The 23,442-nt window shown below is 52.7% G+C and overlaps 2 protein-coding genes across 6 annotated transcripts; one reads left to right on the forward strand and one right to left on the reverse strand.

Annotated features, from left to right (window-relative positions):
- Positions 1–6,990: 6,990 nt before the first annotated feature.
- TEX261 (testis expressed 261) lies at positions 6,991–15,917 on the forward strand. Its single transcript, XM_001146153.7, has 6 exons — positions 6,991–7,204; positions 8,116–8,195; positions 9,904–10,057; positions 12,046–12,113; positions 12,845–12,947; positions 13,145–15,917. The coding sequence occupies exons 1-6, from the start codon at positions 7,135–7,137 to the stop codon at positions 13,258–13,260; spliced, it is 591 nt and encodes a 196-aa protein (XP_001146153.1). The 5' UTR covers positions 6,991–7,134; the 3' UTR covers positions 13,261–15,917.
- Positions 15,918–16,517: 600 nt separating this feature from the next.
- On the reverse strand, positions 16,518–23,442 carry ANKRD53 (ankyrin repeat domain 53). Of its 5 annotated transcripts, XM_001145845.7 has the most exons (7): positions 23,042–23,299; positions 22,514–22,760; positions 21,997–22,196; positions 19,757–19,921; positions 19,161–19,281; positions 17,609–17,735; positions 16,518–17,247 (listed from the first exon to the last, which is right to left on the reverse strand). In XM_001145845.7, coding segments are annotated over exons 1-7 (1,032 nt in total). In that variant the 5' UTR covers positions 23,212–23,299; the 3' UTR covers positions 16,518–17,245. The 5 variants fall into 5 exon arrangements, with proteins under 5 accessions (XP_001145845.1, XP_515534.2, XP_063645087.1 ...); XM_515534.8 differs by lacking the exon at positions 17,609–17,735 and having other exon boundaries at positions 23,042–23,442; XM_063789017.1 differs by lacking the exon at positions 17,609–17,735 and having other exon boundaries at positions 19,757–19,975; positions 23,042–23,333.

Below are 23,442 nucleotides of genomic sequence, written 5' to 3' on the forward strand. Positions count from 1 at the left end.
GGGTTTGCGCAGGAGGCAGGGACACAGGATGGACAGGGCTCTTCAGAGTTTCAGAGCTATGACTCAGAGTGTCATGGCTGACTCTGACCCTGTGCAAGACCTGGGGGGAGCTGCACCAGGAGGGACGGACATGCTGCCCAGGAAATGCTGGCAAAAAAGAGAGGAGGCTGGCAAAGGGACTGACACTTGTCTCATACAAAGAATGGCTGTGATAAGACATGGTCTGGAAGAAGACTTGGGGGCTGTGTGTGTGTGTGTGCCTGCATGCGTGTGCATGTGAGAAACATTTGAAGAGTGGACGTTCCGAGGCAGTGTATTTCAGTGGGTAAGCATGTGGATGCTGTTGCCAGGAAGACTGGGGCCTGGGGTGACCAACTTGTCCCAGTATGCCAGTGGCTTTCCTGGCTTAAGCACTGAAAGTCCAGTGTCATGAGTACACTAGTATGGATTGCCCTACCTGGGACTTGCTAGCTGCTACCTAACTTCTCTGTGCCTCAGATTCCTCCTCTGTAAAATGGATCTAATGGATACCTATTTTGGCTGTGTCTGGTGGCTCACACCTGTAATTCCAATGTGTCATGCATGTGAGTGGTGGGTGGGACCAAGACAGCTCCAGGGCTCACCTTTGCTGGGTAGGATTAGGAGGAAGGGCAGGCTGGGCAGGGCTGGCCTCACTTGCAGCCCCCTCCACCGCCGTCATCTCTGTAGCTATGCATAGGAGAAGGTGGGTGTTGGTGCTCAGGACTCTAGTGGCCCAGTGTTCTCCTGTGCTTCTCCTTCTCTAGGGCTGTGTTCCATCCTGGCTGCCCTGTGGAAGCCCTGAAGAAATGGGACGTGGCCCTGTGGAAGCAGGCTGACTTGAAGAGCTGCTGATGCTGGAGCCCATCCTAGAGAGTCTGATTCAAACTGTCTGAGTTAACTACAATGTACAGACACAGATGAGAGCTACCAGACTGGGAGTTGGGGGACAACAAGGGGACATCGGTATGGCTGGCTGTGGGACAGGCAGGGCCCAGACTCTGGATCAGCATCTGTTGACCCCTGGGAACCTCCTCTCCTGGAGCAGTTAGGACACTTGAGTTGCAAGAAATAGAAACTCAGTAGTGCCTCAAAGAACCCAAGGGTGCTGGGACCAGCCAGAACCGGAAGGGTCTGTAAGGCTGAGGCCACACCCCACTGACTGTACCCTCCTCACAAGCATCAGCTAGGGCCTTTTCACCATAGACTGGCTTCCTCTGTCATTGCCACATGGCATAAATGTCCACCACAGGGCTCACAAGCTGCCATCGAGATGGCTCAGTGCCACACACTGCACACAGGCCAATCCGGCCTCACTCATGTCCACTCTCCAGTTGTGGGAAAAAGCCCATTTAGCCAGCTTGGGTCAAGGATCTCCACCTCTAACGGAGGGAGGGTGACTTGGCAGAAATATGGCTTCAGAGGCCATCCCCATAGGCAGGATAACTCCTGCCCACCTCACGTACCTCTTCATGCCAGGACCTGTGCTGGGAACTGTGGACACAGAGATGAGGACACTCCATGGCCTACTCAGGAAATATTTGAACTGGGCTTTGAAAAATGGGTGGGTGTTTTTCAGGTGGAGAGGTGGGCAAGTGGTAATGCGTGAGGGGGGATTCTGTGTCTGAGGCAAGAACCCCACAGAAAGAGAAGATAGCGCCCAGCTCTCTCCCCTCTGTCTGGGTGGAGTGGAGAATGCCAAGGCGTGGAGGGACCCCCGAGGGAGACCATCCTAACGTGTTCTTTGGATTTGAGATTCACTGTGCATTTTCCTCCTCCCGCCACCACCCACTGCCCCAGAATCAGACCTTCCTCCTCTAGTGGTTGGGCTGAGGGTGATATGGAGAGTTGTTCTATTTTGTGTTTGTTTTTTTAAAAGCAGGGCACACTGCTGCTCTAAACAAAATAGAGGCTCTGCTGGGAAGGAAAAAAGGAAAATAGGACTTCGGGCACAAACCCTCAACCTATGGACATGGTCCCCTTGATTGTCAGCATCTGACTCTGACTCTGCACAAGACCTGGGGGAAGCTGCACCAGGAGGGACGGACATGCTGCCCAGGAAACACTGGTGAGAGAGGGAGGAGGCTGGCAAAGGGACTGGCACTTGTCTTAAATGAAGAATGGCTATGAAAAGGTGAGACATGGTCCAGAAGAAGACTTGGGGGCATTGTGTGTGTGTGTCTGCGCGCATGTGCGTGTGAGAAACATTTGAAGAATGGACGTTCCAAGGCAGTGTATTTCAGTGGGTAAGCATGTGGATGCTATTGCCAGGAAGACTGGGGCCTGGAGTGACCAACTTGTCCCAGTATGCCAGTGGCTTTCCTGGCGTTAGCACTGAAAGTCCAGTGTCATGAGTATACTAGTATGGATTGCCCTACCTGGGACTTGCTAGCTGCTACTTAACTTCTCTGTGCCTCAGATTCCTCCTCTGTAAAATGGATCTAATGGGTACCTATTTTGGCTGGGTGTGGTGGCTAATGCCTGTAATTCCAGCACTTTGGGAGGCCGATGTAGGCAGATTGCTTGAGCCCCAGGAGTTCAAGACCAGCCTGGGAAACATAGCAAAATCTTGTCTCTATGAAAAAATACAAAAATCAGCCAGGCATGGTGGCATACTCCTGTAGTCCCAGCTTCTCAGGAGGCTGAGGTAGGAGAATCACCTGAGCCTGGGAATGTCAACACTGCAGTGAGCCGTGATGATGCTACTGCACTCCAGCCTGGGTGACAGAGCGACTCTGTCTCAATAATAATAATAATAATAATAATAATAATAATAATATCTACTTTATAGAATTATTGTGGGTGTTAAACAAGAGAGTGTATAAAGGACCTAACCCAGTCCCTGGCAAAAGACATGTCCAACAAATATCATCTATTTATAATAAATTATATTAGATATATAGGCTTTTTCTGGGCAGTCCCAAGTGTGGAAACTGGACCAATCTGTTTAGCGTAAGGAAAAATTTCCTCACAGATCGTAGGGTAGTGAATTGCCATGGTATTCAAATATAGGCTGATGTAGGGCCTGGTTGTGAAGTGGAATGTAGAGCTAGCATCCTCCTGATCCAGAAATTTCTTTTTTCATTTGTTTGTTTTTTTGAGACATGGTCTTGCTCTGTCGCCCTGGCTGGAGAAGTTGCTCAGGCTGGCAGAAGTTTCTTAGTTCTCTGATACATTCAATGTCATCCTCTTCTCTTTGTTTCTTTCTTTTTTCTGAGGAGAGGAGCCAGCTTGTCAGAGAGAGCTGCACCTTTTCTTCTCATCAGGAATTCCTGTCATGGGAGGACCCCCTGGAGCTGCTTGGATAAAGACAGAGAGACACTTCAGCCGAGATTCCAGTGATCCGCGTTATGCTAATGACAGGAGTGACCGTGAATGGCTTTCTGCTGTCCTGGCTAATGGGGCTGCCTCAGGAGAGAAACTGCTAGCCCAGGGAGGCTGGACTTTCATCAGCCAGCTGCCCGCCTCCCTGCGCCCCAGGCTATGGGACTAGAGCAGCCCTGCTCAGGGGCTCTGCTGCATGTGTGTGCATGCATGTGTGTGTGTGTGTGTGTGCGTGCATGTGTGTGTGTGCTTCCCTCCCCACCCGTTCCTTCTTGTCGTTCCCCAGCCCCACCCCTTCACCCCCGCCCCACCCCCTGCCCTTTATCCTCTAGTGGTTTAGCTGAAGACAATGCTGAGGCAATTAATAGTGCCCTTTGAGGACTTGTCACTAGGAAGCTCTTTAACCCAGCCACCTGAGTTGGGGCCGCAGGCATGTGACAGGGATGGGGGGGTGCCAGGACTGTGTGGCAGCTGCTTGGGTGAGGCACAGGCACCGTGTAGAAACCAGGTTGGGAGGCCTAGCTTCCCTAGACACATAGATTATGTGGACATAGCAGGGGTCATTGTTTTTCATTGCAGTTTGTCTCTCACTAGAATTTTGGTCTTGCTAGCAGGCTGCAGAACCAAGATCTTAGAGGTGGGGTGCCAAGCAACACACCTGCCAACTACAGGGGCCATCACAGGAAAAATTTCCCCCAGCATGTGGCACCTTAAAGAGGGGACATCGTGTGGTGGATGGCATGTGTTAGGGTGCAGTGGGGCGGGCGGTAACCTCTCTCCTCAGCTCTTCCTACCCCAAAGCTGTGCTCCTGGGAGGCCTGGGGAGCTGGTGGGGAAGGAGTTCAACCAGGTTCACTGCAACCTTGAACTCCCAGGCTCAAGCGATCTCCCACCTCAGACTCCCGAGTAGCCAGGACTACCGGCACCATTGCACCTGGATAATTTCTAAATTTTTTGTAGAGATGGGGTCTCACTTTGTTGTCTAGGTCAATCTTGAACTCCTAGGCTCAAGTAATTCTCCTGCCTAGGCCTCCCAAAGTGCTAGGATTATAGGCGTGAGCCACCCCACCATGCTCCATATCCATATCTCTCAGGTATTCTTAACTGGGGGTCCAGGGACCCCTTAGAAGTCAGCAGGTATAGAATTTAGGGAGACAATTTCAAGACGCCTGGAAACTTGGAAGGAGAAAAGTTTCTATTTTTATCTATAACTCTCTCATATGATTAATGATATCTTGAAATATCATTTACCCTCACTCCTACTTTGTCATTGTGGTAGGTAGCTATTAGATTTTGCAATAGGTCTGCTTATGTCATATATTAATAGAGAGGCACATAAATTACAGAATACATTTGGTTTTCTAAAAATAGTTTAATACTTGCATTTCTATATAATTGGTTTGCTTTGTAATCTTTTTTGTTTTATTTTTGTTTTTGTTTTTGTTTTGAGACGGAGTCTCGCTCTGTCCCCCAGGCTGGAGTGCAGTGGCGCGATCTCGGCTCACTGCAAGCTCCGCCTCCCGGGTTCACGCCATTCTCCTGCCTCAGCCTCCTGAGTAGCTGGGACTACAGGCGCCCGCCACCATGCCCGGCAAATTTTTTTTTTTTTTTTTGTATTTTTTAGTGGAGACAGAGTTTCACCGTGTTAGCCAGGATGGTCTCGATCTCCTGACCTCGTGATCCTCCGGCCTCGGCCTCCCAAAGTGCTGGGATTACAGGCGTGAGCCACCGCGCCCGGCAACTGCAATTTTTTTTTTTTTTTTTTGAGACAGGTTTTCATTCTGTCATCCCAGCTGGAATGCAGTGGCCCAATCATAGCTCACTGCAGCCGCCATCTCCTGGACTCAGGTAATCCTCCTGCCTCAGCCCAGAGTAACTGCGACTACAGGTACGCACCACCATGCCTGGCCATTTTAAAATTTTTCTTTGCCCAGGCTGGTCTTGAACTCCTGGCCTCAAGTGATCCTCCTACCTCAGCCTCCCAAAGTACTGAGATTACAGGCATGAGCCACTGTGCCCAGCCTGCTTTGTAATTTTTTTTTTTTTTCTTGAGACGGAGTCTCGCTCTGTCGCCCAGGCTGGAGTGCAGTGGCGCAGTCTCGGCTTACTGCAACTTCTGCCTCCCGGGTTCACGCTCTTCTCCTGCCTCAGTTTCTTGAGTAGCTGGGACTACAGGCGCCCGCCACCAAGCCCGGCTAATTTTTTGTATTTTTAGTAGAGACTGGGTTTCACCGTGTTAGCCAGGATGGGCTTTGTAATCTTATGTATTTTGTTGGGGGAGGGGGAAGCTATGCATAACATAAAATTTACCGTTTTAACCATTTTACAATTCTGTAACACTGTATACAATTCAGTGACATTAAGCACATTCACACTGTCGTGATGCCATCAGCACCATCCATCTTCCCAAACTGAAACCCTGTATCCGTTAAAAAGTAACTCCCCATTCTTTGTCCCCCAGACCCTGGCAAGCACCATTTAACTTTCTGCCCATGATTTTGACTACTCTGGGTACCTCATATGAGTGGAATCATACAATGTGTGTCCTTCCCTATTTGGCTTATTTCACTTAGCATCATGCCTTCGAGGTTCATTGATGTTGTAGCATGTGTCAGAATTTCACTTCATTTTAAGGCTAGATAATATTCCATTGTATGTTTATAGCACTTTGTGTCTATCTTTTCGTCAACCGATGGACATTTGGGTTGCTTCCCTCTTCTGACCATTGTGAATAATGCTATGAATATTGGTATACAAATGTCTCTGCTTTCTCAGTTCTTTTGGGTATATACCCAGAAGTAGAATTGCTAAATCATTACCGTAGTAATTGTTTTTTTTAGGAATACGTATTTTTATGCAGGAAAAATATGATTCTGAAATAAGCCTACTAGACTCTTGTTCTACATACTTTATTTTGCATGCCTGTCTCCGCCACTAGATGGGAGACTTGTTGACAAGGACTAACCAGTTCCAGGTGCCCCTCAGGAACCCTCCCAGAGGTGTAGTAAATGCATCCAGCGCCTAGCGGACGCCCTGCGTGCCCGGCAAGGGGTGAGGTGCAGGCGATACAAAGGTGCAGAATGTACCCCAAAAGAACAGCCTAGAGGGGAATTAGGCCGGAGGATGACCGATTAAAATCACCCCAACTCCTGATTGTGCCGCTTCCTAGGTGCATGACCCAGGGCAACTTCCTTTGGCCCCGGCTTCCCCGTCTATAAAATGATTTACATCATCTGCTCAAATTTCCGACAAGAACACACCTCGCCTTTATCACAGAGCGTGGCACATATTAGGAATTCAATAATTTTGTCCCTATCACCTGCGATAGCAAGAGACAGACTTGTCCGCAACCTGCCGGGAGGCAGGTTCTGGGGAGGTTGCTGGGGCGCGGTCGGGCGGCCCTGTCCGGCCCTGGACCACCTCCAGGCTGGTACGGGAGTGCACAGGAAGGGACTGGAGGCTGCACTCCGAGCCCCAGTATGGGCGCTTGGTCGTCTCCGCCCCTGGGCACAGTCCCGCCTCCCTCTGGCTGCAGCGGTCTGCATTCATTCCCCTCAGTGGAGCGGGGGATCCTGGCGGGGCAGCGGCGGTTGGCCCTCCTCTCCGGCGGGCGGCGCTAGCGCGAGCCTGGCCCCGGGCAGCGCTAGGGCCGGGCTCCTCTCGGCGGCGGCGCACCGTCGTCCTGTCGTCCGCGGGGCGGGGACGCGGCGGCGGCGGTGGCGGCTGTGTGTCGCCGGAGCCGAAGCGCGCAGGCCCGTCCCGGTGGCCGGGGAGCGGGCGGGTGGGGGCGCCATGTGGTTCATGTACCTGCTGAGCTGGCTGTCGCTCTTCATCCAGGTGGCCTTCATCACGCTGGCCGTCGGTGAGACTGCACGACCTCGGCCCGCGCGGGCTCCCGCCCCGGCATCGGTGCTCGTTGGGGGTCGCATCGCGGGGGTTTCGGAGCCACTCGGGGACCACTGCCCGGCGCTCCCGGCCTTCGCCGCCCCAACCCCATCCCGCCTGATCCTGCCCCTCCTGTCGAGCCTGGCAGCCCGGCCTGACCGTGGCTCCTTCCAGGTGTCACAGAGTCCGCTCCGGCACTGCGCGAGAAAGGGTGACTCGAGTGCCGCCCCCGCGCCTGCGGACCGCTAACCGCTGCGGCTCCCACTCTTCGCGGGCCTGCCGCGCGGAACTTTTCCCCAACGCCTACCGCCGCCTTTGCGCCTCTGGCCCTTCATACTTCCTGCTCTCTCCACCTTTGACACTTCTCCTCTGGCTAGTTCCCATTCGGCCTCAGTTGAGGTGTCATCTTTTCCGGGAAGTCCACAGGGGTTGATGGTCCAGCAGTGCCCTGTCCTTTCCCTAAAGTAGCATTTCTCACACTGAACTCGTCTGTCTCTCCCTACTGTTCCCCTTCCCTTTCCCAAGCTGGGTCAGGGAAGGACCCTTGTCTGTCTTGTTCAGTTGTATTCTCAGCCCAAGGACCTGGCTCATGCCAAGTGCCCAGCAGGTGTTTATTGAATACGTGAAATTCCGTTTTCTGAGCCAGAGGTTATCATTGTACTGTGGCATCAAATGCAGACTTTCGTTGATTTTTATGAGATTTGTCCTTAGTTGCCCTAAGAAAGTTTTACTTCTCCAGACTTGGAAGGGCAACACATGGGATGTTTGGTTTGTTCTTGACCTTCTGGGGTCCATGAAGGGTGGATGGGGACTGGGCTGCAGAGAGAGGGGTGACCAGGATGGTGGGAGTGACCCTGGCTGATAGTCTCCCTGCCTCCCACCCTGCAGCGGCTGGACTCTATTACCTGGCAGAACTGATAGAAGAATACACAGTGGCCACCAGCAGGATCATAAAATACATGATCTGGGTAAGTGGCATCTTTCTCCAGGAGTCCTCCTCACTCTTTTGCCCTGCCTCAAAAGCAGGAAGTGGGGAGAGTTTGGCATGGATGATGAGGCCTGTGTCTCTGCTGTTTCCTGAGCATACACTCTTACCTCCTTGCCCTGAACGCTGTCTTTTGGGTCTGCACTCCTGGGCCCAGATCTTCCCTGGCCGCCTTCCCCAAGTGGCATTGTTTCACTGCAGGCCTTGTGCTCTAGTCCTTAAGGTGACAGCGAAGTGTACTTCTCTGTTGACAAGACCATAGATTTGACTTTGCTTAGCTCTCTCCCGCTGTCTTTAGCCCTTTGCTCTGCTCACAGCATTTAAAACTTAGAGGAGCCATAAGACAGTTTTGCATATATGTTCATTGCCATCTTTCTAATCGGATCAAGTGATTTGTCCTAAGATCAGCACAGCTTCGCTGTCCTCGCCCTTCCCTGGTCTCATGGGAGGCTTCTCTTACTGAAGACACAGTCCTTGCCACTGATATCAAAGCCATAGGGGTGACTGCTGGTGGACAGACTTCCTTCAGCTGCAGGAAAGGCTGGGGGTAGGGGTGCCATTGGAGAGAAAGCGTCCACAGCCCCTCAAGTCGCCTGGTGTCAGCAGCCATTTGCACTCTGGGCATGGCTGAGGTTGGGAGTTCACAGTGGAGGCAAGACTATAGCCCTCAGCTCTGGTCCAGAGGCCCAGCTTGTGGGTGTTGGCACAGTAATTAGCCCTTCATTCAGCCAACTGTCATTTGCTAAGCACTGACAACTGTAGGTACTTATCAGTAGTGTTTTTCAAACTGTAGGCATGATTCATTATTTGGCTGTATAGTAGGTCACAATCAGCATTTTTTAAAAAAAGGAACATAAATAGAATTGAAATTTGAGCTTTGAATCATATATATGTATATATGTGTTGGGGTCACAGTGTAAAATGTTTTTCTTTTTCTTTTTTTTTTTGAGATGGAGTTTCGCTCTTATTACCCAGGCTGGAGTGCAGTGGCACAATCTCGGCTCACCGCAACCTCTGCCTCCTGGGTTCAAGCGATTCTCCTGCCTCAGCCTCCCGAGTAGCTGGGATTATAGGCATGTGCCACCATGCCTGGCTAATTTTGTATTTTTAGTAGAGATGGGGTTTCTCCATGTTGGTCAGGCTGGTCACAAACTCCCAACCTCAGGTGATCTGCCTGCCTTGGCCTCCCAAAGTGCTGGGATTCCAGGCGTGAGCCACCTCGCCTGGCAGATGTTTTTCTTACTGTGGGTTGCTGTCAAAAAGTTTGAGAAATGGGCTGGGTGCGGTGGCTCACACCTATAATCCCAGCACTTTGGGAGGCCATCAGAAGTTTGAGACCAGCCTGGCCAACATGGCAAAACCCTGTCTCTACTAAAGACACAAAAATTAGCTGGGCGTGGTTGTGCATGCCTGTAGTCCCAACTACTCAGGAGGCTGAGGCAAGAGAATTGCTTGAATCCAGGAGATCGCGCCACTGCACTCCAGCCTGGATGACAGAGTGAGACTCCGTCTCAAAAAAAAAAAAAAATGTTGCCTTTTGGGAGCAGAGAACCTAGTTGGGGAGGCCAGACCTGTGAAATGAGGAGATTGAAGCATGAACCTAGTGCTGCCCAGAGCGGGCTGGGGGTTGGTGAGTCCAGGAACATTGCCTGGAAGAAGCGCCCTGCACTGTCTGCCTCTGGTTGTTTCAGTTCTCCACCGCTGTACTGATTGGCCTCTACGTCTTTGAGCGCTTCCCCACCAGCATGATTGGAGTGGGCCTATTCACCAACCTCGTCTACTTTGGCCTCCTCCAGACCTTCCCCTTCATCATGCTGACCTCGCCTAACTTCATCCTGTCGTGTGGTGAGAGGGGACAGAGTTGGGGAGGCAGCTGATGTGGTTGGGTGTGCCCATCTCCATCCTGGGCACTAAAGGGGATACAGAAAAAGGAAGCCAGCTGTTGAAGTCCTCCAGGAAGCCAGGCTAGTTGGGAAGATGCAGTTCTTACTGCGGAGGACTCTAGAGCCCACCTTGGCTCTAGTGAATAGAATTTGTTGGGGCTGGGGACTCAGACAGGGAGGGCTTTCCCAGAGAGGTAAGTTTGAAGGAGAGTTTGGGAAAGAAGAGGTTGTGGATTGGCTGAGGCAGGGCCCCCAACTGAGCAGTTCCAGCCTCAAAAAAACCACTTGGCCAGAAAAAGCCCAAAGCCCTTCCGGTAGGCAGGCAGCTGTCCGTCCAGTCCTCTGACCCAAAGTCATGGTTAGGACTGGAGCCTCATGGGGCTGTGAGCACCTTGCAGACTCTGGCCTGGTGTGAATGCCTCCTGGGGGCTGCAGCTTCTCATCTCATTCTCACTGGCTGCCGCTGCCTCGGGCTTGAGCCTGGATGTGGAGGACCCAGTCTTCTTGGCGTTGCCCTGCCACCACTTTCTGACCCTGGGGAATCATTGGCCCTCTCTGGGCCTTAGCTTCTCCATGTATTCAGAGAGGATGTTTCTGAAAGAACTATTGGGAGACTCAGTGGGCATATAGTAGGTGCATATAGGTATTTACAGATATTCCTGGAAAAGGCTTCGGAAAGTATTTTGGTTGCCAAGATTGCCATTGCTCCTGTTCATCATTGCTGGCTACCCTAGCTTTCAGTCAGGGTATCAGATGGAGTTAGGGGTTTTTTAGAGTGACTTTTCTATTTCTATGAGAGAGCCTGGAGAGTGAATATTATCCACACAAAGGGCATATTGTTAAAGCCAAAACTGGTTTCTTCCTTGGGTGTTGGTGTGATTTCACCAAAGAATTTGTTCAGCAGAGGTTTGTTTAGGAAGCCCTTCCATGGAGACCAGGCCCCTCTGTCCAGGGAAGAAGTCCTGCCCCCAGCCCCTCAGCAGCAGGCTCCCCTGACTTCACTCCCTTGATCTGCCCTTTAATGCCTAAAAGAGTTTTTCCAAAAGATCTTGTGGGCACCAGGCACTATCCTACCTCCCATTATCTCTTAGCCCTAGAGTGTGGCTAGGCATAGCAGAACTGTAGTCTTTGCCTTAGAATGGGAGAGGCAGGAGAGAAGAAAGGAGACATGGGAATTGCTGTGAGGTGTGTGTGAGGGGACAGTCAGTTTCAGGGGACATGTTCTTTCTGGTGCCTGCCCTTCACCTCACCATGGGAACCGGCAGGGATGACTGTCTCTTGAGCAGCCTGTGTCCAGGATATGCACACGTGCCCTCTTTTATAAACTCAGTTACACACCAAGGAGGGGTGGCAGTGTGTGTGTGTGTGTGTGTCTAGAACGTATCAGTTCACACCGGTATGCCTTACCTGGGGGCAGGATGAGGAGGGACCCCCTCCCCCAGAATGTTGAGGAACCTGAAGACTACACCTCAAAGCATCTAGCAAGTCTTGCCCTTTTATTCCTGAGGAGTGAGAGCCTTTTTATTTGAGCAGGACTTCTCCTTGCTGCCCAGTTTGGAGTAGAGCCTCTTAGGGGCATCTAGTCTGCACACCCATGATTTCTCCCCACCTGTCACTGTGGGAGAGCTTTCTTTAGCCCTCACATCCACTAAAAACGAGGTTCATTATCATGATGCTTTGGATTATGTAACATAGAAGTCTCACTTTTATAATATGCAAAGAGCCTTCTTCTAATTTTACTCAGAATGCCCTGTGCAGTGGGCAGGTTGAGGCTCATTCTCCCATTTTAGCAGATGGGAAACAGTTCTAGGCAGTAGCCTACTCTGAGTTGAGTGTAAAGTCAGGCCTAAGACTCCATGGAGGCTCCCAACTTCTGAGGGCCTTTTGAAGTTAAAAGTACAGCTTTCTGTTATTCCCCTTAAACTGACTGACTCTTCATTCCCTCAACAGGACTAGTGGTGGTGAATCATTACCTAGCATTTCAGTTTTTTGCAGAAGAATATTATCCCTTCTCAGAGGTAAGAAGTATCCAGCACATTCAGCTGTTAACAGGGACAGGGTAGTAAAAGGGAACTTGCATGGTTTACTTTATAAACTTAGCTATGATTTGAAACTGAATCTGTTCAAGGATTACATGTTTGAAAAAAACAAAACATAGATGGTTTGAGAAAGCTGTGTGGATGGGGACAGACTGTGCTCCTTTGGCCGAGGTGGGGAGGACACTGCTCTTCTTCAGTGAGTCCTTTGGGTCCCCCTCGAGGGGTCATCCTGAGGTCAGGAAGGGGTACTAGGGTGACCTTCTCTGACACAGTCCTCACAGGGCAGGGATGGACTGCACCCCTGAGCCCCAGCTTTTCCCAGTGGCTGCCAAGGTTTTCTTCTCCCATGATTTCTCCACACCCTGCTGCTCCAGTTTGAACCTCTGGGAAGAGCAAGGTCACTTCTTTGGGGAGTGTGGGTCAGTCAGTCATGGCTTAGCACTTTGTCTGCCTCCTTCAGTCCAGGGGAGTTGCTTGTCCTAGCGACCAAGATGTGGGGTTTGTGGCCACATTCAGTCATTTTCAGCCTCCACCTTTCCCCACAGAAGGATTTCCATGTCTGAGGGTGGCGTTCCCTGCTTCCCAGGCCTGGGCCCCCTTTGGAGATCAGGTGTGGCCCCCTGTGCACTCTTGACCAACACGCAGTCACCACACCCAGCCCACTCTTGGCACCTCCGGGGCACCCTCTTCTCAGTCTCTCTTGTTGCCAGGTCCTGGCCTATTTCACTTTCTGCCTGTGGATAATTCCGTTTGCGTTTTTTGTGTCACTTTCGGCCGGGGAGAACGTCCTGCCCTCTACCATGCAGCCAGGAGGTGAGAAGGGATTTGTAAGGGGCCGAGGTGGGGGCAAGCCAGCAAGGCCTGGGTTGGCAGGGGTCCACTGAGGGAACCTGAGTCTAGCCCTGTGTTGGAGACACCTGGACTCGGGGTTGGGAGGGCCGTGTTCACACACATGCGCACACACACACACTCTCTCTCTCTCTCTCATATTCTTGCCTGTATCTCCACAGATGATGTCGTCTCCAATTATTTCACCAAAGGCAAGCGGGGCAAACGCTTAGGGATCCTGGTTGTCTTCTCCTTCATCAAAGAGGCCATTCTACCCAGTCGTCAGAAGATATACTGACCCCCATGCAGGCAGGATGTGGGGGCAAGATCAGGAGAGTCAGGCCCCTGGGCCTCTATGCCAGGTGGGGACCGGAAGTCGGGAAGGCACCTACCACCTGCCCTGGCTTTCCTCCCCTCAACTCTGAAGCCCCATCCCCACCCTCCTTGGGGGGCTCAGCTTGGCTCAGATCTGATGCTTCAAGAGGCTGTAACCTCAAAGGGCACCAAGGAGGGTGGCAGAGCCTGCTTAGCCAGGAGGCCGAGGTCCCTCAGTCCTCCCCTGTCCCTTCCAAGGTGGGTCAGGAGGTTCTGGCCCCGCTGGGGCAGGCAGGGCAGGGTCTGTGAAGCTTAAGAGCAGATGGTGACAAGTTCTCTGGGCAGGTGGCCATGGGGAGGGGCCATGGCTTGGCATGTCCAACAGAAATAGTTTTTGCTGTTGAACGGTGATTTCTGTCCAAGTGCGGATTTCCGTTTGAATAAAGCTTCGCTTCTAGGTGGCACTGCTTGCCTTAATACCCTGACAGTTCATCTTCCTTTCTTCCTGCTAACCTTCTGCTCTGGACTGGACTCACTTTTCTGCTCCAGGGACTCCTTTTCTGGGTTTGGGTCTTGCCCTTCCCAAGGGACTGTTCTTGTGGCCCTTAATGGGAAGGGGGCAGGGGTGAGGAGCTGAGCCTGCTCAAGGAGTGGGAAGTGGGGCTATAGGCAGCCACTCTGATGCACTCTCTTCCATCTCTTTCCCCAAGGCTCCGTGACTGTCAAACTGGGAGTAGGAGAGGGGACAATTTAGGACTGGGCTAGATTTTCAGAAGAACATCTACAATATCCTATTTATAAATCTTCCTCTGGGAAAAGGAGTGGTTTCTGGCTGAATACTATCTTAGGCTCAAGGAGAAACAAAATAAAAATTAGCTTGCAGGCAGCCTGTTTTTAAAGAAATGGGACTCATGGGAGAAGCTGTTTGTCACTCTAAGAGCATCCAAGGCCTGGCCCTTCTGTGCACTCTTGGCTCCTGGGGCGATATATCTGCCTTCTAAGAAGGCAGGCCAGGTCTTGGGCACAGACCTGCATTTGTTGACCTTGCACTCCAACTATAGTGCCTTGCAAGTGCTCAACAGTACATATTGGAATGAAGTCCCTATGAGAGCCATTTCTGGCCATGTTCTATACCTCAAAGTGAGGCTGGCAGGTACAGAGATGAACTGTACACATGTGATACATTTAAGCCACTGGAAAAACCCCTGTGCTTGAAAATATTTCCTCTATATCATGCCTGGAGTTCCATCATAGCCCTTCATTTCCTTGGCTTTAGCATTTACCTTCTCTTAAGAATACCAGCTTTCCCCTTTCCCTGAGAGGAAGAGCACATGTTGGTCTCCTCTTAGTGTGAACGAGATTGCCAGGCCCTTTTCTCTTCTGCACACCAGGATAGACAAGGCAGGGGATACTGGCAGCCTGCATCATCCTCCCATTGGGCTGACAGCTGGCCCTACTTTCCTCCCTCTGCTGCTTGGTCCCTCACCTTGATGATGTGGCTTCGCCCCCTCCACTCTACTGCCAGTGTTCTCCCAGGGGTTGCTAAATCCAGCAGACCCCTTTCCTGTCTTACTGGATGTGGGCAGCATTTGACATGGCTGATCACCCCTTGCTTCTTGGATGGCACTTCCCTGGCACCTCTGTGGCTAGTTGTCTTACCTCCCTGGCTGTTCCTTTCAGGCTTCCGTGCAGGCTTCTCCACTTGCCCATGCACAGTAGGGTCTTTCAGGGTTCTGCTGTGGGCTCCCTAGGGAAGCCCATCCATCTGGATGGTTTCAAGGATGGTGAGGAATTTAGAGTTGACCTCCAGCCCCAACATCCTTCCTGATCACCTGAACCACAGTTTTGCTGCCCTCTAGGTGCACAGACAATTCAGGTCCATGGCCCAGATGGTACTTGCTGTCTTCTGCAAACCTGCCCCTTCTGGGTACTTCCCTTGACCCCGAGATCACTCAGGAGCCAGACAGGAAACTTATTCTATTCCTGTTTTCTCTTTCTGCCCACCACATCCAATCTCTCAAAACGGTCAGGTCTACCTTAACATCTCTTGATTTGAGCCACTCCCACTGTCATCAGCTTTCACCTGGATTATCGTGACAGCCTCCTACTGCTTCTCTATCATGTGGCCAGAGCTATCTTCCTAAAATGCATTGCATAGTTGATCAAGTCACTCTCTGGCCTAAAACCTTCCTTGGCTCCCTGCTGCCCTCAGGATAAAGTCTGGACCCCTCAGCATGGCTTGTGAGACTCATGGTGTCCTTGTCCCTGCTCACCTCTCTGGTCTCATCACTTGCCTTCTTGCATTCTGGGTCCCAGCCTCCTGTATCCAGAGATGCAGTGGCTCTCCATTGCCACTCTGATTCCTCCTTTCTTTTGGTCACAGAGAAAGGGTACTTTCTCTGTCAAATCTCAACTTAGACTTGACTTCCTCCAAGGAGCTTTGGCTATACCCTCTCCTCCCGACCCCCACCCTGGCATACTACACAGATCACTCTGCGCTCACTTGCCTGCCTAATGGTCATCTCCCCAGTAGACTGTAAGCTCCTTGAGGGCAAGGATTGTGTTGGAATTTTTGTATTAACAGTGCCTGGCTTGGTGCCTGGCACCTAGAAAGCACTCAATAAATGTTTGTTTAATGAATGAATTGTAGTGATGTGTACAAGGGGATACAGGGAAGCCAGTTAACTTCCTGGAGGAAGTACAAGTGCTTTCATAGACTCGAATGGAAACCACACATCCCTCCCCTCCCTTGATGTACTGCCCATGCCTCCCTGAACTGCAGAAACCTCAGTAGCCGCTGGGAATAAGGATGGCAGCCCAGAGTAGCAGGGAAGCCCGTGCCAGGGGGACATATTAGTTGCCCTCCACCCCATTCTGGGTCTCAGCTTAGAGCCTGCAGCAGGAAGGGCTTAATCTGAACAAGAAACAGAATTTCCCAGTGGGTCCTTCCATCCTGGAAGCCTGGGCCCTTAGGGCTGGGAGGGCAGTGGGGGTGCCAAAATGTGACAACTTTTACAATGCCAAGGTGAAGAATAGTGTCTGACCCCCCACTCTGAACCTAACTTGGATTTCCTGGCGGCGGTGGGGGGGTGCCAAGAGATTTATTTGCAGAGAAAAGGGAGGCCTGGGGTCTGGGCTTTTGATTGGGAAGGGTGACTCCTCGAGCTTGGGAGTGGGAAGCCCATAGGCACCCCTCCCCCTTTCCTCGCCACCCACAACGTGAATTGCCACACTTCAGCCTTCACTGGGCTGCCTCGGGGGAGAGGTAGCCATAATAACTTTATGGGTTGGTTTGTGGGGAGTGCAGGGTGGGGAGTCCTTGATGAGATCGCACAGCTGCCAGGAAGGCTTCATCGAATGTGTCACGCAGGTTCATGGCCAGAGTGTCGGTCCAGAAGGTGTTGTCACCCAGGTGCCGCTTCCTGGGCACTTCCCTCATGCTGATGGGGTAAAAGCCCTGGGGCACCTTCATTCTGTATGGCCATACACGTGGGCACAGCATGCGCAGCAGCACCTCAAAAGGCAGCCGCGGCACGGGCGCCACCCAGTGGCCGTCCACTGTGTGCAGCCGCGCACCGCCGTGCCCATCAGGCCTCACCTCCAGGAAGCTGCTGAAGTCGTGCTCCGGAGTGGGGTCTGGATGCACGCCCAGGCGGATGCCCTGCGAGTGGCTGATCTGGGTGGTGGGGGGTCTGGCGGGGTTGTTGCTAACATTCCACATCGTGGGCCGCTTGACCGTGGGCTTCCTGTAGATGGGCTTGGGCATCTCCGTGGGCTGTGGAATGCATTGCAGACGCGCCTCTACAGAGGGGTGGAAGCTCCTGGAACGCTGCGATTCCCGTTGCTCTGGGGTCTTGGAGAGGGCGGTGGCCCGGGCTTGCTTGGTATTGGAGACCAGAGAGTGGCCTGGGTGCAGCTTGCCGTGGAGCCACTTTCTGATAGCAGCTTCTCTGAGAACTTTGTGCTCTTTCTGCAACAACAGAGAGCACAAGAGAGTCATGGAGGACTGCTGCCCTCTGCTTCTGTGCAAGGAGATCCTGTGGCTGTAGCTTTCGGAAACCACAGTCTGAAGGATGAGGGAAACTCTGAGTCTGATGGGAGGGAAAGTCTGAGTCTGATGGAAGCAACACCTGTCTTATGGGAGCCGGTGTTCCGATGGGGGAGACAACTTTTTCCATAAGGGAGCCCCTGGGCTGAGTGGGGAGACAAAGCACCTCTCCCAAAGGGGGGATCTCCAATCTGATGGGAGAGATGTAGCCTCTGCCCTAGGTGAGACTCCAACTTGACATGGGAGACACAGTCCCTGCCCTAGGGAAAACCTCAAGTCTTACAGAAACACAATTCCCTTCTTCTCCAAAGGAATCCACAGTCTGATAGTAGAGACATGTCCTGCCATAGGAGAGTCTCTGGTGTGATGGGGGAAAAGGCAAATGGGAAGTGCACACTGCATCCTTGACCCTGGAAAGAGAAAGCAGAAAGGACTGGATGGCCTGATGTGGACACGCTTCTTGGAAGTGGTGGGCCTTGAGAAGTCATGTAGGGAGGATACAGTTGGCTGGCTCTCCAGGCCCGGTGGCAGCAACTCAATCTAGCTCTGTCCTTGCCTCCACGGAGCCTTCCATATATTGTCATAGAACCTCCCCCACCGCCATTGTCTCACTATCCCAGACTGTTGCTAAGCAATCAGAGGCTTTGGAGATTGACCCAGCTCCAGGCGCAGGCTCTGATTGGGCTAAGCCAATCATCATAATTCCATCAGACCTTGCCCCAGACCTAAGTCAGTCAGCATATGGCTTTCCTTTAGTTCTAGCTAAAGGAACGAGAATGGACACTTGATCGAATTGAGGCCATAAGAGATGAGGGAAGATGCAAGGAGCTTCTGGAAAAGGTTAGAGCTACAGGAAACAGATGGGCCTTGCCTCCTCTGGACAGTGTGTGACTCTGAGGACTGGTGACCCTGACATCAGAGGAGGATAGGGCTGAGAACTGGAGAGAAATGGAACTGAAACAGACCTGGTGTGCCAGAGTCAGCAGCCCCAAAGCCCTCCCCACTTCAGGATTCACTTAAGATTCCCAGTATCTTCTGAGTTTTCTGGGTTTTGCACCCTATGTAATTACACCTGCTTAAAATCCCCTTTCTTCCCCAGCCAAGGTCCTTCACTGATGTGGGCTCCTGCCAAATCTTGTCAGCCTCCAACTTACATCTGATCCCCAGCTGCTCTGAGTTTTCATTCTCTGCATACATCATGTTCCCAGGTTCCTCTATGCCTTTCCATGCGGCTGCTCTTTATGCCTGGTTAGCCCTTCCCTCCTTCATATAGCCAACTGCTGCGCATCTTTCAAGACTCCTCTTAAGCATCATGCCTCCTGACACCCTCCTGGACCCTCTCCTCCTTGATGGGCTTGTAACCTGCCTCCTCTGCTAGACTCTAAGCTCCTTGAGCGTGGGGACCACATATTGTTCATCTTTAGACCTCAGGGTCTAGCAGGTTCCTAGCACAGAGTGAATGCCCAGTGCCTGCTGGAAGGAAGGGTGGATCTTTTTAACCAGAGTGTGAGCCCCAGTTACAGGCAGGGCCTTGGTCTCATTGAAGGTTCTCATCCTGAAAGAGGCAGTACACTAGGAGGGGCCCAGAAATACTTGCGAATTTAAGCTTGCTTAAATTGGCTTTCTAACACAGGATAAGACTTTTGACCAAAAGACTGGCTTATTTAAAAGAGCCGAATTTCAGTCAGAGTGCCCGGTGGGAGTACAGGCGAAAGGGTGGCTCTTTCAGGGTGGGAGTGCTTCTAGCCACTCCTCCACAATATGTGGGTCACTGCCCCCTCTGCTCACATGCCTGGATAGCAGCTGTCCCCTGGCCCCCCTGCTGTCCCCCTTACTTGATACTCAATCAGGTAGTTGTGCTCCATGAGGGTCAGCTGGCTCTTGAACATCTTCATTTTCGTCATCTCACGGGCAAAGTCCTTCTTGTCCTTTTTCCACATGGCATCCTTCAAGAACCTGGTGCCAAGGTCAGGGCGGGGGTGTCATCCCACAGTGACAGAGCTTCCACCTGGGCTGGGAAGACTGGCTGCTGCTGAGGGCTTGGATGGGGATGAGGGGAGTGGCCAGAGGGAGAGGAGCAAGATGAGCCATCCCCATTGCCCGGGGCCCTCTGGCTCCCTACTTCCTTTAGGTGAAAGACAAAAGTCCTTGATGACCTGGTCACCACCCTCTGCTGAGGAGCCAGGGGCCCCAGGGCAGGAAAGGAGGGCAGTGATCAACCCAGAGAGCAGGGGACCTGGGCAGACTTACCCCCCAGCCCAGGTGATGAGGTGATTGCCTCATCCAAAATATCCTGGGCAGTAGGCGCATCCTCCAGCTGTCTGGCTTCCCAACCCTCCCCTTAAAGGCTCAGCTGTGGTGAGGGCCCTAGGGAAAAGGCTGGGGGAGGGGAAGGGGGTGGGCAGGCTCCAGGTGGTTCTCACACTCTCACCGGGCACAGGCACGGTGGTTCCATATTTTGCAGAAGTCAATGGGTTTGTAGCCCATGGCATCTTGGGCATGGACGTTGGCGCCACTCTGCACCAGGACCTTCATACAGTCCAGCAAGCCGTCACGGGCTGCCAGGTGCAGGGGCGTGGAGCCGTTGCATGTCTGACTGTGGAAGGCCCCACCAGTGGGGATAAGGGCAGAAAGGAAAGACAAAGAGCATCTGTCCATCAGATAGATGGACACACCAGTTTCCAAGCCCTGCTCTACCATCAGTCCACTGGGTGATCCTAGCTATGTCTGTCCCTTTTGGCACCTCAATTTCCTTTACTGTAAAGGGAGGAATTGGACTAAGTGAACAGTAAAAATCTGACTTTAGAAGGTATGTGACAGTTAAGAACTGCTGGAAGGAGAGCTGGCTTGGTTCAGAGACCACTAACCTCATCCACTCTTAAACCAACCAGCCCCCTGCCCTTTCCCTATGCCTCACCAGATTCCATATGCCCACAAGATCTGCATGACCTGGGCCTAACCTCCTTGGTCTTATCCTTTGACCTTGCCCACTCTTTCCCAACACATGGTCTTTGCATATGATGTTACCTCTACCTGGAACACTTTTCCCTGGCTCTTTGCATGGCTGGCTCACTCTGTCTTCAGGTTCCAATTTAAATGTCACCTCCTTAGAGGTGATTGCTTCATCCAAAATAGATCCTCCCCCTACCTGCTTTACCCCCTACACCATCACCCCGTTTATTTTTTTCATAACCACTTCCCATGCTCTGTCAGGATTTTGTTCATTTATTTGTTTGCTAATTCACTGTCTGCTCCTTTACTAGAATGTCAGCTTCATGAGGAGAGGGACCATTTCTGTGACTCTAGCATAGTGCTTAGCACATAGTGCATACTTGATACTTTGAATGAATGCAGTCTCCTATATGCCATGCACTTTTCAGTGATCACAGTAGTCCCATGTGATAGGTACTGCTATTCTCCCAAGTTTCAGTTGAAGACACTGAGACAGAGATTCCCAAACTTAGCTGCAAGTTAGAAGCACCTGGGGATCTTTTCTGACTTCTCAAGCCCAGGTCACACCACAGACCCATTAAATCACAGCCTTTGGATTGGAACACAGGTGTTTATATTTTTTAATTTTTTTTTTTTTTAGACGGAGTCTCGCTCTGTCGCCCAGGCTGGAGTGCAGTGGCACGATCTTGGCTCACTGCAAGCTCTGCCTCCCAGGTTCACGCCATTCTCCTGCCTCAGCCTCCCAAGTAGCTGGGACAACAGGCACCCGCCACTACGCCCGGTTAACTTTTTTGTATTTTTAGTAGAGACGGGGTTTCACCATGTTAGCCAGGATGTTCTTGATCTCCTGACCTCGTGATCCGCTCGCCCCAGCCTCCCAAAGTGCTGGGATTACAGGCGTGAGCCACTGCGGCCAGCCTAATTTTTTTTATTTTTTATTTTTTGAGACAGTCTCGCTCTATTGCCAGGCTGGAGTGCATTGGTGCAATCTCGGCTCACTGCAACCTCCACCTCCCGGGTTCAAGCGATTCTCCTGCCTCAGCCTCCCAAGTAGCTGGGACTATGCCACCATGCCACCCGGCCAGGTGTTCATATTTTTTAAGCTCCCTAGGTAATTCCAATGTACACCTAAGTTTGGGAGCCAGAGTACTGGGGCATAGAGGTTGAGTGACTTGCCTAAGGTCCTGCTGTCTGCTAGCAAGTTGCAGAGCTGGGATGTAGACTAGGTCTGTTAAAGGCCAATCTTTTTTTTTTTTTTTTTTTTGAGACGGAGTCTCTCTCTTGTTGCCCGGGCTGAAGTACAATGGCACCATCTCAGCTCACCGCAACCTCCACCTCCTGGGTTCAAGCAATTCTCCTGCCTCAGCCTCCCGAATAGCTGGGATTACAGGCATGCGCCACCACGCCCTGCTAATTTTGTATTTTTAGTAGAGATGGGGTTTCTCCATGTTGGTCATGCTGGTGTTGAACTCCTGACCTCAGGTGATCCGCCTGCCTCGGCCTTCCAAAGTGTTGGGATTATAGGCATGAGCCACCATGCCCGGCTAAAGCCCAGTCTCTTTATTACACCATGTGGATTCCTGACTGCTTTGTGTGGGACCCAATCCTTGTCACCTCCAGCAACCCCTCTGCTTGTCCTGCATGGATTTGCCTGCCTGGAAGTAGGGCTGTGCCCATGCCCATGCCCGAAGCCTCCCTCCTGAAGCAGGCTGGACTCACGCATTGAGGTCTGCGCCTTTCTCCAGCAGGTAGTAGATGCAGGGGAGGGCCACGGTGGTGTTGTCCCTGTGGATGACGAGGTGCAGGGGTGTCTGGCTATTGTTGGTCAGCAGGTCCACGGGAAACTTGTACTCCTCTACCAGGACCTGCAGGCATGCAAGCTTGCCCCATTGGGCGGCGAAGTGGATGGCAGTGAAGCCCTGTGAGGTTCAGAGCAGGCAGGAGGAGGCTGAGTGGGACTGAGGTCCCAGGGTCCACAATTTATATAAATTTATTGGGGTTACCTTCACTTTCTTCCCTGTGTCCCCAGGAATGCTCACACCCTTTTGCTAATTAACCAGTGTGTGTTCATCAGCCCACCCAACCTCCCTGCCCCCAAAATGGTCCTTCCACAGCCAGAAGATGAGTTAAATTAGGAAGATCTACCCAGAAAAGGATATCTCTTCTCCAGGTGACCACTCCGAGCAGCGTAGCGGGAGAGGGACCTCGGTCTTTGCCCCAACACTCAAGACCTTACCTTGTCGTCGGTGGGGATTTCCCTGAGGCTCTGGTTCAGACAGAATCGCAGCCATTCCACGTTGCCCACAGCCGCTGCGAACAGCTGGTAGTAGCTCCCGATCGCCGTCTGGTCGATTGCCGTCTGGTCGGACTCCTCGCTGGGGCTGGGTTCAGCGCGGGGCGGGGTGAACGAGGCAGGGCGGCGCGGCGTGGCGAGGGCAGTCGCCTGCGCACTGAGGTGGTCTGCGAGGTCGGGCAGGGGCTGGCTGGAGGGCGGGGCAGTGGGGAAGCGACTCTGGGCCACGGCCCGGGCACCTCTCGGGAGGCGATCCCTGGCCCCCGCCTGGCTGGTGGGCGGGGAAGTGGGGAAGCGACTCTGGGCCACGGCCTAGGCACCTCTCGGGAGGCGATCCCTAGCCCCAGCCTGTCTCTGCGGGCTTCTCGGGCCGCAGCCTCCGCCCCCACCCGCTCCAGGCCCTGCCCACCAGGGAGGCGCTGGGCCGGGTTCTCGCTCCCCGCAGCCGGGACACCTTCTCCCGCTATCCACCTGGGCTGCTTGGACTCCGCGTCAGTCCAGGTGGCCTTCAAGGAGACTTTGTTCGCCTGCTGCATGGAGCCACTTGGAGTTGGCTGCGGCCGAGCACCTCTCCCTTCTCCCCTTTCTGAGTGCCAGCTTCCCGAGCCCGCCCGCCGAGCGGTGCTGCCCGCGGAGGCCATCGCGGGGCTGGAACTCGGACCCGGGCCGGGTGGGCTACTCACACACCCGCCGGCGCCCCGCCCCCGGGGGCCGCTCCTTGCCAGCTGGCCGCGGTTTCCCGGCCCCTTCCAGGCCGCTAGGGTTCGGCTGCCTCTCTAGCTGGAGGGGCAGAGCCCGGGGCCTCCGGGGACCCTGCCCGCCTGCCGCTCCCCACCCGCCGCTCTGCTCCCGGCCTGAGCCAAAACCCCCAC

The sequence above is a fragment of the Pan troglodytes genome, chromosome 12 (genome assembly GCF_028858775.2).
Source record: "Pan troglodytes isolate AG18354 chromosome 12, NHGRI_mPanTro3-v2.0_pri, whole genome shotgun sequence".
In the NCBI taxonomy this organism is placed as follows: domain Eukaryota; kingdom Metazoa; phylum Chordata; class Mammalia; order Primates; family Hominidae; genus Pan; species Pan troglodytes.